The following is a 13,862-nucleotide window of genomic DNA, read 5'->3' on the forward strand; positions in this document are numbered from 1 at the left end:
CCCGTACAACTATGCAATTTAGCCTGCCTGTCCCCAGTAAATGTACTGTGGGCAGTTGGGAAATGGTTAAAGCGGAACTCTTATCCTAATTTACCTCCTGCCTTACCTTTTCCCCTACACTTGTAGAAAGTTCTCTCCTGCATTGAAATTGATTGCTTTCAATTCCCTGCAAACTAGCACCTCCATTGAATCTTCAGCAGCTATCTTGAACCTTGCCTTTACTTCCTGTTGGAATGACTTCAATCATCAATCTCTTCTCCTAATCTGTATTGTTGCTACTTCCCTCTTACTGCTATTTTCTTTCTCCGCAATCGTATATATTTCTGAGCATTATATGAATAAAAAAAAAAACAAAAAAAAATACAAAAAAAAAAAAACACATCCTATGGCTCCCTTTACTCATGCATTGGCAGCGCTTATTTTAACAGTGCAATCCGCAGATCAATTGCTCGATTACAAATCATGGAATTACTAATCAAGCAACAAGTCTACAGATCACAGTGGCCAGCAGGGAGGAGCATGCACATCTAAAAGGATCCCATGGATGTGTTTTTTTCATATAATCCAGCTTGAGAATGAAGATCTGAGGCAGGATACTGTATAATGTATACAGGAGCATAATGGCCCCTCTCACCTTGGAGCAAAGACCAAAATATACAGCCAGTACTGACATCACAGAGTCTAAGAGATTGTGAAAAAACAATGGGAAATTTTTTTAACTGCTTGTTGTTCATGGAGAACGAGGGGAGCAATTAAAAGGACTTGTATGCATACATTACACTTCAGTGTTAAAGGCAATTTACAGCTTAACGCACACTGTAGGGGAAGGGACCTGTTTTGCTATGTAGTCTAGGTATGCTGAACCGCACCGATTGGTGCTTAAATGGAATTTAAGCCCCGTACACGTGATCCGAAAATAGTACCAAAAATGCCAAAAAATGTATTCGAATCAATCGTATGATTAACGGATCGTTAGTATGGAGCTTTCAAAAGCCGATCAGGACAGTTCATGCGATATTATTCTATCGGACGTGCATGGAAATTTTTTTCATATGATGCCAGATCATACGATTTTCATTTAATCAGTACAGCGGTCGTTTGAAAATGCAATATAAATGCATTACAACACAACACATGACATCACTTCTGAATTTTTATTCTGTCGTATGAGAATTTTCATGACTTTAGTAAACTCATCAGATTCGACGCGAGATTAGCATTGAATAAATAAATAAATTAATTAATTAAAAAAGGACAATGAATCGCCTGATAATCTCAATGTGTGTACTGGCCATTAATTCCTCTATTTTGGTGTCATCGTAGTGGAGGATACCTCCCTTCTGGAACCTACAGCCTAAGGTTTCATAGAAATGCTGCATCAATCTCCATTCTCTACATTTCTGGAAAAGTGTGTATACTTTTATACATAGTTGTAAATTAGCTAGGAGCTATACTACTGCATAACTCAAGTAACAATGTTATGTGTTAACCACTTCGTATCCAGGCCACACTTCGCTCCTACATGTAAAAAATCGACTTTTTTTGGTAAAAATTACTTGAAACCCCAAACATTATATCTATTTTTTTTTTTTTTTTTTTCCTTTTTTAGCAGGGACCCTATAGAAGAAAATGATGGGTGTTATTATATTGTATATTATATATATATATTGTTTTATGTCACATGGTATTTGCACAGCAGTTTTTCAAAACGCAATATTTTTTGGAATAAAAAAAACACACTGGGTTTTCCTCCTGTGCAGCAGCATTGAGCAGTCTTTGATAACGCAAAGAACGGCGCTGATTTTATGACACTGTTCCCTGCAGTACTGAACCATGAGCCCAGGCAGATGTGGTGATACACCCCCAGGGAGCATTTATTTTTTATTTTTTTTAATAGCCTGGACTAAAAGGAAATTGATCAAATGATGTTGGCAGTCAGAAGCCCAGAAGACAACCAAAGCTGCACCTCAAAGAGGGTCTGCAGGGGACAGCAATGAAGTGGTTCTGAGGTATATTAGCAAAAAAGTGTTGAGCTGTTCATTAACCGCTTGCCGAACCCTCCCGCTATACTGTGGCAGAAAGGCACGTACAGGCAGATTAACGTACCTGTACATTGCCCTTTAAGAGGCGGCTTGCTGGCACGCACGCCGGGAGCTCCGTGACCATGAGTCCCGTGGACTCGATGTCCATGGGGATACCCGCGATCGTCTCACGGCGAGGAATAACGGGGAGATGCTAATATAGAACAAGCATCTCCCCATTCTGCCTAATGACACTGTCACAGCTCTCTAATCAGGAGCAGTGGATTAGTGACGTGTCACACACAGCCCCTCCCCTCCACAGTTAGAAACACTCCCCAGGACACAGTTAACCCATACAGAGCTAACTATTGGTTAACCCCTTCACTGACAGTCACATTTACACATTAATAAATGCATTTTTAATTGCACTGATCGCTGTATAAATGGGAATGGTCCAAAATCGCGCCAAAAAGTGTCTGATGTGTCCACCAGTCATCGCCGCCATTACAAGTAAAAAAAAAAAAAATTATCAATAAAAATGCCATAAAAAAACTATCCCTTATTTTGTAGACACTATAACTTTTGCACAAACCAAATGCTTATTGCATTTTTTTTTTTACAAAAATAAGTAGAATATACATGTTTTTTATATATTTTTTGGGGGATATTATAGCAAAATTTAATTTTTTTTTCAAAATTGTCGCAAATTTTTTTGTTTATAGAACAAAAAATAAAAACCGCAGAGGTGATCAAATACCACCAAAAGAAAGCTCTATTTCTGGGGGGGTCAGGACGTCAATTTTGTCTGGGAGCCACGTCGCACAACCGCGCAATTGTCAGTTAAAGCAACGCAGTGCCGAATCGGAAAAAGTGCTCTGGTCAGGAAGGGGGTAAATTCTTCCGGGGCTGAAGTGGTTAAAGAACAAAAAACCATTCCACTACAAAAATGGAGAAATTCATGGGATTAAAATTAAACACAGGAATACAACAGTTTGGTTATGCAATAAAAATAAAATGTAAATGTTATGGAACTTACTTTTAATGCTTGCTGAAGTACCTGCAGGTCATTAATGCCAGTGATCTCCCGTAGCTGATTTATGAAGGTCTGCTGGTGCTGAAAGACAAAAAACAGAGGGCATGTCAGCGGGGGCCTCACTGTACAAAGCATCCAAAACATGATTCATAGGAATCCGTCATTTGTAGACATCTGTCAATCTAATAGGCTTAAAAAAAAAAAAAAATAATAATAATAATAATAATAATAATAATAGTGACTTGTTAGCCATATTTGCTGCGCTTACTGATTAGTAATACTAAACCATGATTGTATTTTACTCCTCTCCTCACAAGGCAAGTCAATCGGCAAGAGATGTCTGTATACAAAAACTGTAGTAGTGTAAATATTTACTGACAATTGTGTTCACGGTGTGCGATTTTAACCAGTTGCCGACCGCCGCACGCCGATGTACGTCGGTACAATGGCACGGGCAGGCATAAGGACATACATGTACGTCCCTTGCCTCCCGCGGGTCGGGGGCCCGATCGGGCCCCCGCCCGGTGCCTGCGGCGGTCGGTATTCGTACGGGAGCGATCCCGGACGAGGGGACGGCCATTCATTCATGGCCACCCCCTTGCGATCGCTCCCGACGAATAGAAATCCCCGGTGACATCACTTCCTCTCCTGTAATGTAAACACAGGAGAGGAAGTGATGTATTCTCTCCTCCGTGTCGGTATTTTTCGTTCCGACACGGAGGAGAGCGGATCAGTAAGTTGCACCAACACTCTACACACACAGTAGAACATGCCAGGCACACTCACACCCCCCCTTTACCCCCCGATCACCCCCCCAATTACCCCTGCCCCCCAGTCACAGTGACACCAATGTCATTTTTTTTTTTTTTTTTTTTTTTTTGCATTGGTGTCATTTGTGACTGTAATAACTGTTAGGGCAGTTAGAGTTAGCCCCCTTTAGTTCTAATGTACCCCCCTAACCCCCCCCAATAAAGGTTTAACCCCGTGATCACCCCCCGTCGCCAGTGTCACTAAGGCTGGGTTCACATTGCAGCGGTTTATGAGAACGAATGTGATTCGCACCGCACTGCAGTGCAAATCACATCCGATCTCTGTGCGATTCGAGTTCAGCCATTCGCCGCACCCGCCACACCCGCCGCACCCGCCGCAAATTCGCACGGGACCCTTTTTTTGGCCCGCAGCAGAATCGGATCGCATGGGTGTTCACACCATGCGATCCGAGTTTGCAGATCGCACTGCGATATGCGAACTGATCTGGGGGTGTCAGTAACATTTCACTGACACTCCCAGCAGTTCGCATAGGGCAGTGTGAACTGCCGCCGGGAGGCATGCGATGCGGGAACCCGCCGCGGATTCGCGGCGTTTCCGCATCGCTCCAGTGTGAACTCAGCCTAATAAGCGATCATTTTTCTGATCGCCGTATTAGTGTCACAGGTGACGCTAGTTAGGCAGGTAGGTATTTAGGTTCGCCGCAGCTTTTTATAGCGCCAGGGACCCCCATATACTACCGCATAAAGCCCCCTGATTGCCCCCTAGTTAACCCTTTCACCAGTGATCACCATATAACTGTTACAGGTGACGCTGGTTGGTTAGTTATTTTTTTTATAGTTTCAGGGCACCCGCCATTTATTACCTAATAAAGGTTTAACCCCCTGATCACCCGGCGGGTGTCATTTGTGACTAATAACTGTTAGGGCAGTTAGGGTTAGCCCCCTTTAGTTCTAAGGTACCCCCCTAACCCCCCCAATAAAGGTTTAACCCCGTGATCACCCCCCGTCGCCAGTGTCACTAAGGCTGGGTTCACATTGCAGCGGTTTATGAGAACGGATGTGATTCGCACCGCACTGCAGTGCAAATCACATCCGATCTCTGTGCGATTCGAGTTCAGCCATTCGCCGCACCCGCCGCAAATTCGCACGGGACCCTTTTTTTGGCCCGCAGCAGAATCGGATCGCATGGGTGTTCACACCATGCGATCCGAGTTTGCAGATCGCACTGCGATATGCGAACTGATCTGGGGGTGTCAGTAACATTTCACTGACACTCCCAGCAGTTCGCATAGGGCAGTGTGAACTGCCGCCGGGAGGCATGCGATGCGGGAACCCGCCGCGCATTCGTGGCGTTCCCGCATCGCTCCAGTGTGAACCCAGCCTAATAAGCGATCGTTTTTCTGATCGCTGTATTAGTGTCACAGGTGACGCTAGTTAGGCAGGTAGGTATTTAGGTTCGCTGCAGCTTTTTATAGCGCCAGGGACCCCCATATACTACCGCATAAAGCCCCCTAATTGCCCCCTAGTTAACCCTTTCACCAGTGATCACCATATAACTGTTACAGGTGACGCTGGTTGGTTAGTTATTTTTTTATAGTTTCAGGGCACCCGCCATTTATTACCTAGTCTCACTAGTGTACCCCTAAATTTAGGGGTGTCTACTTTCCAAAATGGGGTCATTTGGGGGGGGTTTGTGCCATCTTGGCATTTTATGGCCTTCAAAACTGTAACGCCCTTAGAAAGCCTGAAGGCGGTGCTTGGTTTTCGGGGCCCCGTACGCGGCTAGGCTCCCAAAAAGTCCCACATATGTGGTATCCTCGTACTCAGGAGAAGCAGCAGAATTTATTTTGGGGTGTCATTTCACATATGCCCATGGCATGCATGAGCAATATATCATTTAGTGACAACTTTGTGTAAAAAAAAAAAAAAAATTTTTTTTTTGTCATTATTCAATCGCTTGAGGCAAAAAAATAAAATATTCAATGGGCTCAACATGCCTCTTATCAATTTCCTTAGGGGGTCTACTTTCCAAAATGGGGTCATTTGGGGGGGTTTTGTACTGCCCTGCCATTTTAGCACCTCAAGAAATGAGATAGGCAGTCGTAAACTAAAAGCTGCGTAAATTCCAGAAAACGTACCTTAGTTTGTAGATGTGACAACTTTTGCGCAAACCAATAAATATACAATTATTGACTTTTTTTTTACCAAAGACATGTGGCTGAATACATTTTGGCCTAAATGTATGACTAAAATTGAGTTTATTGGATTTTTCTAATAACAAAAAGTAGAAAATATCATTTTTTTTCAAAATTTGCTGTCTTTTTACGTTTATATCGCAAAAAATAAAAATCGCAGAGGCAATCAAATACCATCAAAAGAAAGCTCTATTTGTGGGAAGAAAAGGACGCAAATTTTGTTTGGGTACAACATTGCATGACCGCGCAATTACCAGTTAAAGCAGCGCAGTGCCAAAGTGTAAAAAGACCTCTGGTCATTTACCAGCAAAATGGTCCGGTCTGAAAGTGGTTAAAGGGGTATCCGCTTGTGTACCCCAAAAAAAAAAATTGCAAGGTCTACTAGGGTCACGGAGTTCTACAGAGCCAGGAAAAGTGCAGGGATGGTGCGCTGGGCCTTGTAGTTCTTATAACATGGAATTCAGGAGTGGAGTTCTTAGCCTTGTAGTGTACAGAAACAGCCCGATTCCTGGCATCAAGTGCTGGGACTTGTAGATCTACAGACAAAGGAGAATTGCAGGTATGGTGTGCTAAAGCTGGTCATAGACAGCTCAAATTTTTTCTGATTCCTGCAGAAAAAAAAACAATGCTATTGCCTGGGTATTGAACATACACTATTACCAAAAGTATTGGGACACCTTCCTTTACATGAACCTTAATAGTATCCCAGTCTTAGTCTGTAGGGTTCAATATTGAGCTGGTCCATCCTTGGCAGCTATAACAGCTTCAACTCTTCTGGGAAGGCTGTCCACAAGATTTAGGAGTGTGTCTATGAGAATGTTTGACCATTCTTCCAGAAGTGCATTTGTGAGGTCAGGCACCGATGTGGATAAGAAAACCTGGCTCAAAATCTCCGCTCTATTTCCCCCCCCCCCCCCCCCCAAAGGGGTTCTATAGGGTTGAGGTCAGGACTCAGTGCAAGCCAGTCAAGTTCCTCCACCCCAAACTCGCTCATCCACGTCTTTATGGACCTTGCTTTGAGCACTGGTGTGCAGGCATGTTGGAACAGGAAGGGGCCATCCCCAAACTGTTCCCACAAAACTGGGAGCATGAAATTGTACAAAAAGTCTATTCCTTCCCACTGACACCAGCGACGGGGCACCATTCCTTCCCACTGACACCAGCGACGGGGCACCATTCCTTCCCACTGACACCAGCGATGGGGCACCATTCCTTCCCACTGACACCAGCGATGGGGCACCATTCCTTCCCACTGACACCAGCGACGGGGCACCATTCCTTCCCACTGACACCAGCGACGGGGCACCATTCCTTCCCACTGACACCAGCGACGGGGCACTATTCCTTCCCACTGACACCAGCGATGGGGCGGAGACAAACACAGGAACCGATGGGGAGAGAGGAGAGCAGTGGGATGAACGAGGCACGTAAACTGACCACGATAATCAGGGATCAGCAGCCATGATTACTGTGGTCAGCACACAGAGGGGAACACAGGAACAGTCGAGATCAACCAGTTTTTTTACAGCTTAGAAAGGGGAATATATTTGACAGCATAAGCACCGTGCTGTTTAATCTGCCATAAGGGAAAAGAAGCTCTTTTTTTCTTCTTTAGGGTTACAACCACTTTAAACTGCTTTTTGCAGATCTAAACAAGCACTTAACCCTCGCAGTGCAGGAACAGCCCCCACTCCAAGTCAGCCTTTCTTCCGTTCCCCGGAGAGGCTTTCAGTTTCCAAACACCTCTGTATCCGATACACACATCTATCAGACCATAAGGCGGAAACCGTTAACCACATCACATGACTCATTTTTTGCGGCCAAAATAAAAATCAGCTGGTAACCATGCTTTGTTAAAACATGCTCACTCAGGTAGAATAGGGACTGTAAACAAGTCTTGATGAGATGAGTAAATCACACAGCCTGTAAATCCAATAACATGTTATATAAAGAGATGAAGGATGAATGAGTTATACTATCTCCACAACACAGTGAACAACAAATCATTATCATACAATTGGCTTATCACATTACAGAGCAAAAGTGACCTAAGTAGTAAAAGAGGAATTCTGGGCCAACTCAATATTGAACCCTGTGGACTAAGACGCCATTAATGGGTGTGTAAAGGCAGCCGTCCCAATACTTTTGGCAATATAGTGTATGTAAAGACTTCCGCTCATTCAGCTCTGGGCTAAAAAAAAAAAAAAAAAAAAAATCAATGGGTTCCCCCACCCATGCTGACGAATCACCCACAACTTAAATCTTAACAAATTCAGCAGGAATGAGATGAAAATGGGGCGGCGTATTACAATGGGTTGGTACAAGAGTCATTTTTAAAAATACTGAAGTTGTTAAAATTGTACTAGACGGATTTTTTTTTTTACGGTGCCCGAGGTCCTAACTTCCTGGACTTATGAAAAGCTGTGTACAAACAGCTCAATGGAAGAACAGTCCATGCCAACAGCTGTTGGCTACTATATCACGAGAAAACCCCAGGGAGCTTTTCATGATGAGGATTCTAACTTGTGAAGGAAACTGCAACTCCATTATACAGATTAAAATACAAGAAAACGGCACATATTTGATGACGAAAAGACTGCCAACCATCTCCATGCTTCAATTGGAAACCTTGAAGGTTAGACGGAAAAAGAAAAAAGAAAAAAAAAAAGAAAAAAAAAAAAAAAAGAAGAGGGGGGGGGGGATTTTGGGGAGAGGACCGTGGATTCAAGATTTTTTTACAATAATTACATTTATTTAAAGGGTTAGACAACACAGCTAGTGCAGAAAATAGTTCATCTGGTCAAAACAAACTATTTAAAGATAAATCAATCCTGAAATTCATCTTTAAAGCGGAGGTCCACCCTAAAATGGACCTCCGCTCATCGGAATCCCCCCCCCCTCCGGCGCCACAATCGGCACCTTTCAGGGGGGAGGGGGGTGCAGTTACCTGGATAATCCAGGTAACTGCACCCACTTCCGGGCTAGCTCTCTGCGGAACGGGGCGTACGTTACGCCCCCGTTCCGCAAGCGCCCGCCCCCTTCAGCAAGTGCCCCGCTGCCTGCTGGGAAACACACAGCTCCCAGAGGCAGCGGGGACCGTCCGGATTGCGCCGCGCGGCTCGCGCATGCGCAGTAGGGAACCGGGAAATGAAGCCGAAAGGCTCCATTTCCTGATTCCCATACCCAAGATGGCGGCGGGACCCGGCAGCCGAGCGAGCAATCGGCTTCGGGTGCCGACATCGCGGGCGCGCTGGACAGGTAAGTGTCACTATTTAAAAGTCAGCAGCTGCAGTATTTGTAGCTGCTGGCTTTTAAAAAAAAAAAAAAACGCGGAGTCCCGGTGGACTCCCGCTTTAACCACTCAAGCTGTTTGTATATAAATATTATCAACCCCAGAGGGTCCCTGATCAATCCTCCAAAAAGGTTAACTCTAACTAATTGCAGACTTTGAGTGTACTACACAAGTCCAAAAAAAGGTGGTCGCTGTGCACAGGGTGTGTGTAGCACATCAAGTCCTTCTGCCCTACCCCCCCCCCCCCTCCGTCCCACTACACAGCACTTTGGCTGTGATAAACCACTTCAATTCCAGAAGGTTTTACCTTCTTCATTACCACACCATTGTTTCCTATTCAGAACTGCGCTACTTAAATTATCAACACTTTACATAAAATTAAATTGATATCCTTTTTTCACACAAAATAGAGCTTTCTTTTGGTGTTATTTGATCACCTCTGGTTTTTTTTTTTATTATTATTATTATTATTATAATATAAATGAATAAAGACCAATAATTAAAAATAAATAAATCTACTTCTTTGGGCTCAATTCACATCTATGCGCAATACTTTCTGCATTTTTTTTCTCCAGCGCTCCTGTCTTCTTCCCTGCCGCAGGTTACCCACTAAAAAAAAAAAAAAAAAAAAAAAAAAGTCTGTTTTCCTGATGCTGTCCTTCTCTGTTGTTATGTCCCCCGCTGTCTGACATCTCTTATGTAGCCATGAGGTGTGGCCATCCGATGACATCACCTCAAGGGCCCACCCCCTTGTGAGGACATGCAGTCTGGTGGGGGGAGGGGGGGGCTCGCTCGTCCCCTCCCTTTTCTGACCTGCCAGGCTGCATAAGTCTGGTATGGATTTTAGGGGACCCCATGCCATTTTTTTCGTGAAATTTTTTTAGCCGGAAATTATTTTTTTGTTGTTACATTCAGCTGTTAGCAGGAAAGCCCACAGATGACTTATCCATTGTTAGGGATGCGGCGGCCGGATTCCCAAGCTGCTCCTTAGCAACCAGCTATATACAGTGAATGTAAAACATATATTTTTTTTTTTTAAAGGACACAAATCGTGGCCTTTCGCAGTAAAAATGCATCAAAAAACACATCAGTCAATCCTTCTAAAATAGATCCAGTAAAATCTAATTTCTTCATAAATTTAGGCCAAAATATATTCTGCTACAGGTCTTCAGTTAAAAAGAAAAATTCCCAATAAGTGTATATTTATTAGTTGCTATAAAAGTTATAGCATCTACAAACTATGGCATGTATACTAGAATTTTTTGCAGCTATTGAGCAGCTCTGACTTCCTGACCGCTCATCACATTTATTGTACGAATGTGATAGTGTGGTGGGCAATCAGGGATGTGCGCAAACTGACACTATCCGAAGTCGCCAACGACACAAATACAATGACCAGCGATAAAACTGTTACTGTACTGACACTGGCTGGGTGACAGGGGTGATTATGAGGGCAATCAAGCAGTTAACGGTGTGCCTAACAAGTGTATGTGTGCCGATTTTACTCAAAGATCTGGCTGGCTTTTCTCCCTGATCTCAGCTGTGAACAGTAAGTAAGTGAGATCAGGGAGAAAGAACCAGCCAGATCTGTGTTCTGTGTTTACAATCACAGTGATCTCTTGGCTGTGGTTGGCCACAGCCATCAGCAGGTTCACAGCCAAAAATCATTAAACCACAGCACGCCTGTAAACCCTACAACACACGTTACATTGTGGGGAAAAAAGCAAAACCGCTGGCCAGTAGTGAAAGTCAAACTGCTGGTAAGTAAATGGTTAACCACTTCAGCCACGGAGGATTTGGCTGGCCAAAGACTAGAGGTCGACCGTTTTTTAAATAATCGGCATCGGCCGATTTGTGCTGATAAAAAGCCGATTTAGAACTACAGCGGGACTTTGAAATGACTTCTGTTTAGAAGTCAGTCTAAGTTGACTGAGTCGTCATAGCAACACTTTCCTCCTCTCTGGGCAGGCTGCCAAGAAAAGAACTAAATGATACAATGTTTACACTTGAATGAATTAAGTCATCTCTGTGTGTAGAAGTTCTCAGTTTAACCATTTAAAGACTAAATCTTTTCTGACACTTGTTGCTTACAAGTAAAAATCCTGTATTTTCTGCCAGAAAATCACTTAGACCCCCCCAAAAATGATATATATTTTTTTAGCAGAGATCCTAGGGAATAAAATAGCGGTTGTTGCAATATTTTATGTCACACGGCATTTGCACAGAGGTCTTTCAAATGCATTTTTTTGGGAAAAAAATACACCATTTAAAAAATAAAAATAAAAACAGTAAAGTCAGCCCATTTTTTTTTTTGTCCAAAAGTTTTGACTACCTGTTTTTATTTAATATATATTATATATATATATATATATATATATATATTTTTTTTTTTTTTTTTATCTAAATCATACATACAAGTAAACTGATTGGAGGTTTGTTTTGTTTAATAAATGTTTAAGTGTAAGAAATTTTCTGTATCACGTATGAAGGCTGCTTTCACACTGGAGCGGGCAGGCGTTGATGGTAAAACGCAAGTTTTAGCGGCTCTTTACCATCATTTTAGCGGTGCTATTTGGCTGCTAGTGGGGCACATATAACCCAGCTAGCGGCCAAGGAAGAGGTTAAATGTGCCCATGAAGCACTGCTGCCAAATCGCATTGCATGCGCTTCGGCAGTGGTGCCCATTCATATCAATGGGCAGGAGTGGTGGAGGAGCGGTATACACCACTCCAAACGTGCTGCTTGCAGGACTTTTTTTTAAGATCCTGCCAGCGCATCGCCTGAGTGTGAAAGCACTCTGTCTTTCACACAGACTGCAGGGGAGCCATTTTACAGGCACTTTACAGGCGCTATTTTTAGCCCAAAAGCGCCTTAAAACGCCACAGTGGGAAAGGTGTGTTAGATCAAGGGGGATTAAAAATAAATAAAATAAAATCGGCCTAACATATCGGCCCAAAAAAAACAGCATCATATATCGGCAATCGGCCGCCATGATTTCTAAATATCGGCATCGGCCAGAGAAAAACCTATATCGGTCGACCTCTACCAAAGACCAGTGAACTTTGTGATTTGGCATTGCATCGCTTTAACTGACAATCGTGCGATGTGACTCCCAAACAAAATTGACTTCCTTTTTTCCCCACAAATAAAGCTTTTTGGTGGTATTTGATCACCTCTGCGGTTTTTATTTTTTTGCGCTATAAAACAAACAAAACAAAAAAAAGCGCCAATTTTTAAAATAAATAAATAAAAAAAACGCATTTTTTTTCAACTTTCTGCTATTATAAATCTCCCCCCCCCCAAAAATATATAAACAACATTTTGTTTTCTCTCAGTTTAGGCTGATATATATTCTTCTACATATTTTTGGTAAAAAAAAAAAAAAAAAAATCACAATAAGCCTGTATTGACTGGCTTGTGCAAAAGTTATAGCGTCTACAAAATAGGGGATAGTTTTATGGCATTTTTGTTTTTTTTCTTTACTAGTAATGGCGGCGATCATTTTTATCGTGACTGACATTTTGGCAGACAGATCAGACACTTTTGGCACTATTTTGGGACCACATTTATAAAGTGATCAGTGTGATTAAAAAATGCACTAATTACTGTATAAATGTGACTTGCAGTGAAGGGATTAACACTAGGTGGCACTTTAGGGGGTTAAGTGTTAAGTGTATATATATATAATACATTTTTTTTCCTTTTATTATGATCTTGCAATCCTTACACTCAAAACGAAACAAAACCCACATTTTCTTTATCTGTATTTGAACAGTGTTTGTTTAGAAATAAATAGTATTACTGGGGATAAAAAAAAAAAAAAAATTTGCACATCTTATTCTGTAATTTTTCTTGTTTAAAATTATGATTCTGGTACAAAGCAGCACGGGTTATATCTATCTATCTATATCTATATCATCTCCAAATAATCCGGTAAAAAAAAAAAAAAAACACACATGTAAAAATAGGTGTGAGAGACACAGTGGTTAAACATACTTTTTTTTTTTTTTTTTTTTTAAAGGATATTGCCAGCCAAAACCAAAAATGAAACCCTGAAATGCAGACAGGAAGCACTGTGTAGCTGCTCACTAAGGCTGCATTCACACCTGAGCGTAGCATTTTCAAGCAGAAAATCGCGTGACTTTACAGCGATTTTGCAGCATTTACCACGTTTCGCTGCGTTTTTTTTCCGCGATTTTGTGCAGGGCAAAAGGCCACCAATGTTAAGAAAAACGCCCAAATCTGCTCAATTCCAGCGACAAAAAAGGGTCCGGAACTTGTTTGAGCTTCAGGCGACATGGAGTGGAGATGTGAACCGTCTCCATTGAGAATAATAGATTGTTTCCCCTGCGTTTTGTAGCTTCAGGCTTCAAGCTACAAAAAGCTCAGGTGTGAATGGGGTCCAAGTGCTCAGAATGGAGTGCTTCAGTGTTCATGCTGTGCAGAATGAATCTGGGATCTGATGTATTGCAATCTCCCAGCCTCTCCATTCAGAGGAAGTGTTTTGTGATCCTGGGGCTCCATAGAAAGTCTGGGATTCCCAGGCTGCTA

The 13,862-nt window shown here is 42.5% G+C and overlaps 1 protein-coding gene across 3 annotated transcripts in view; it reads right to left on the reverse strand.

Moving 5' to 3' along the window:
• USP25 (ubiquitin specific peptidase 25) overlaps positions 1-13,862 on the reverse strand; it is a 156,530-nt gene that overhangs the window by 117,607 nt on the left and 25,061 nt on the right. For all 3 annotated transcript variants that reach the window (XM_077480060.1, XM_077480062.1, XM_077480061.1), the window contains exon 2: positions 3,058-3,135. In XM_077480060.1, coding sequence (XP_077336186.1) covers positions 3,058-3,135 — 78 coding nt within the window. The remainder of the gene's footprint in view (positions 1-3,057; positions 3,136-13,862) is intronic.

The sequence above is a fragment of the Lithobates pipiens genome, unplaced genomic scaffold (genome assembly GCF_037356315.1).
Source record: "Lithobates pipiens isolate NorthernLeopardFrog02 unplaced genomic scaffold, aLitPip1_a1.2 Scaffold_16, whole genome shotgun sequence".
NCBI lineage: Eukaryota > Metazoa > Chordata > Amphibia > Anura > Ranidae > Lithobates > Lithobates pipiens.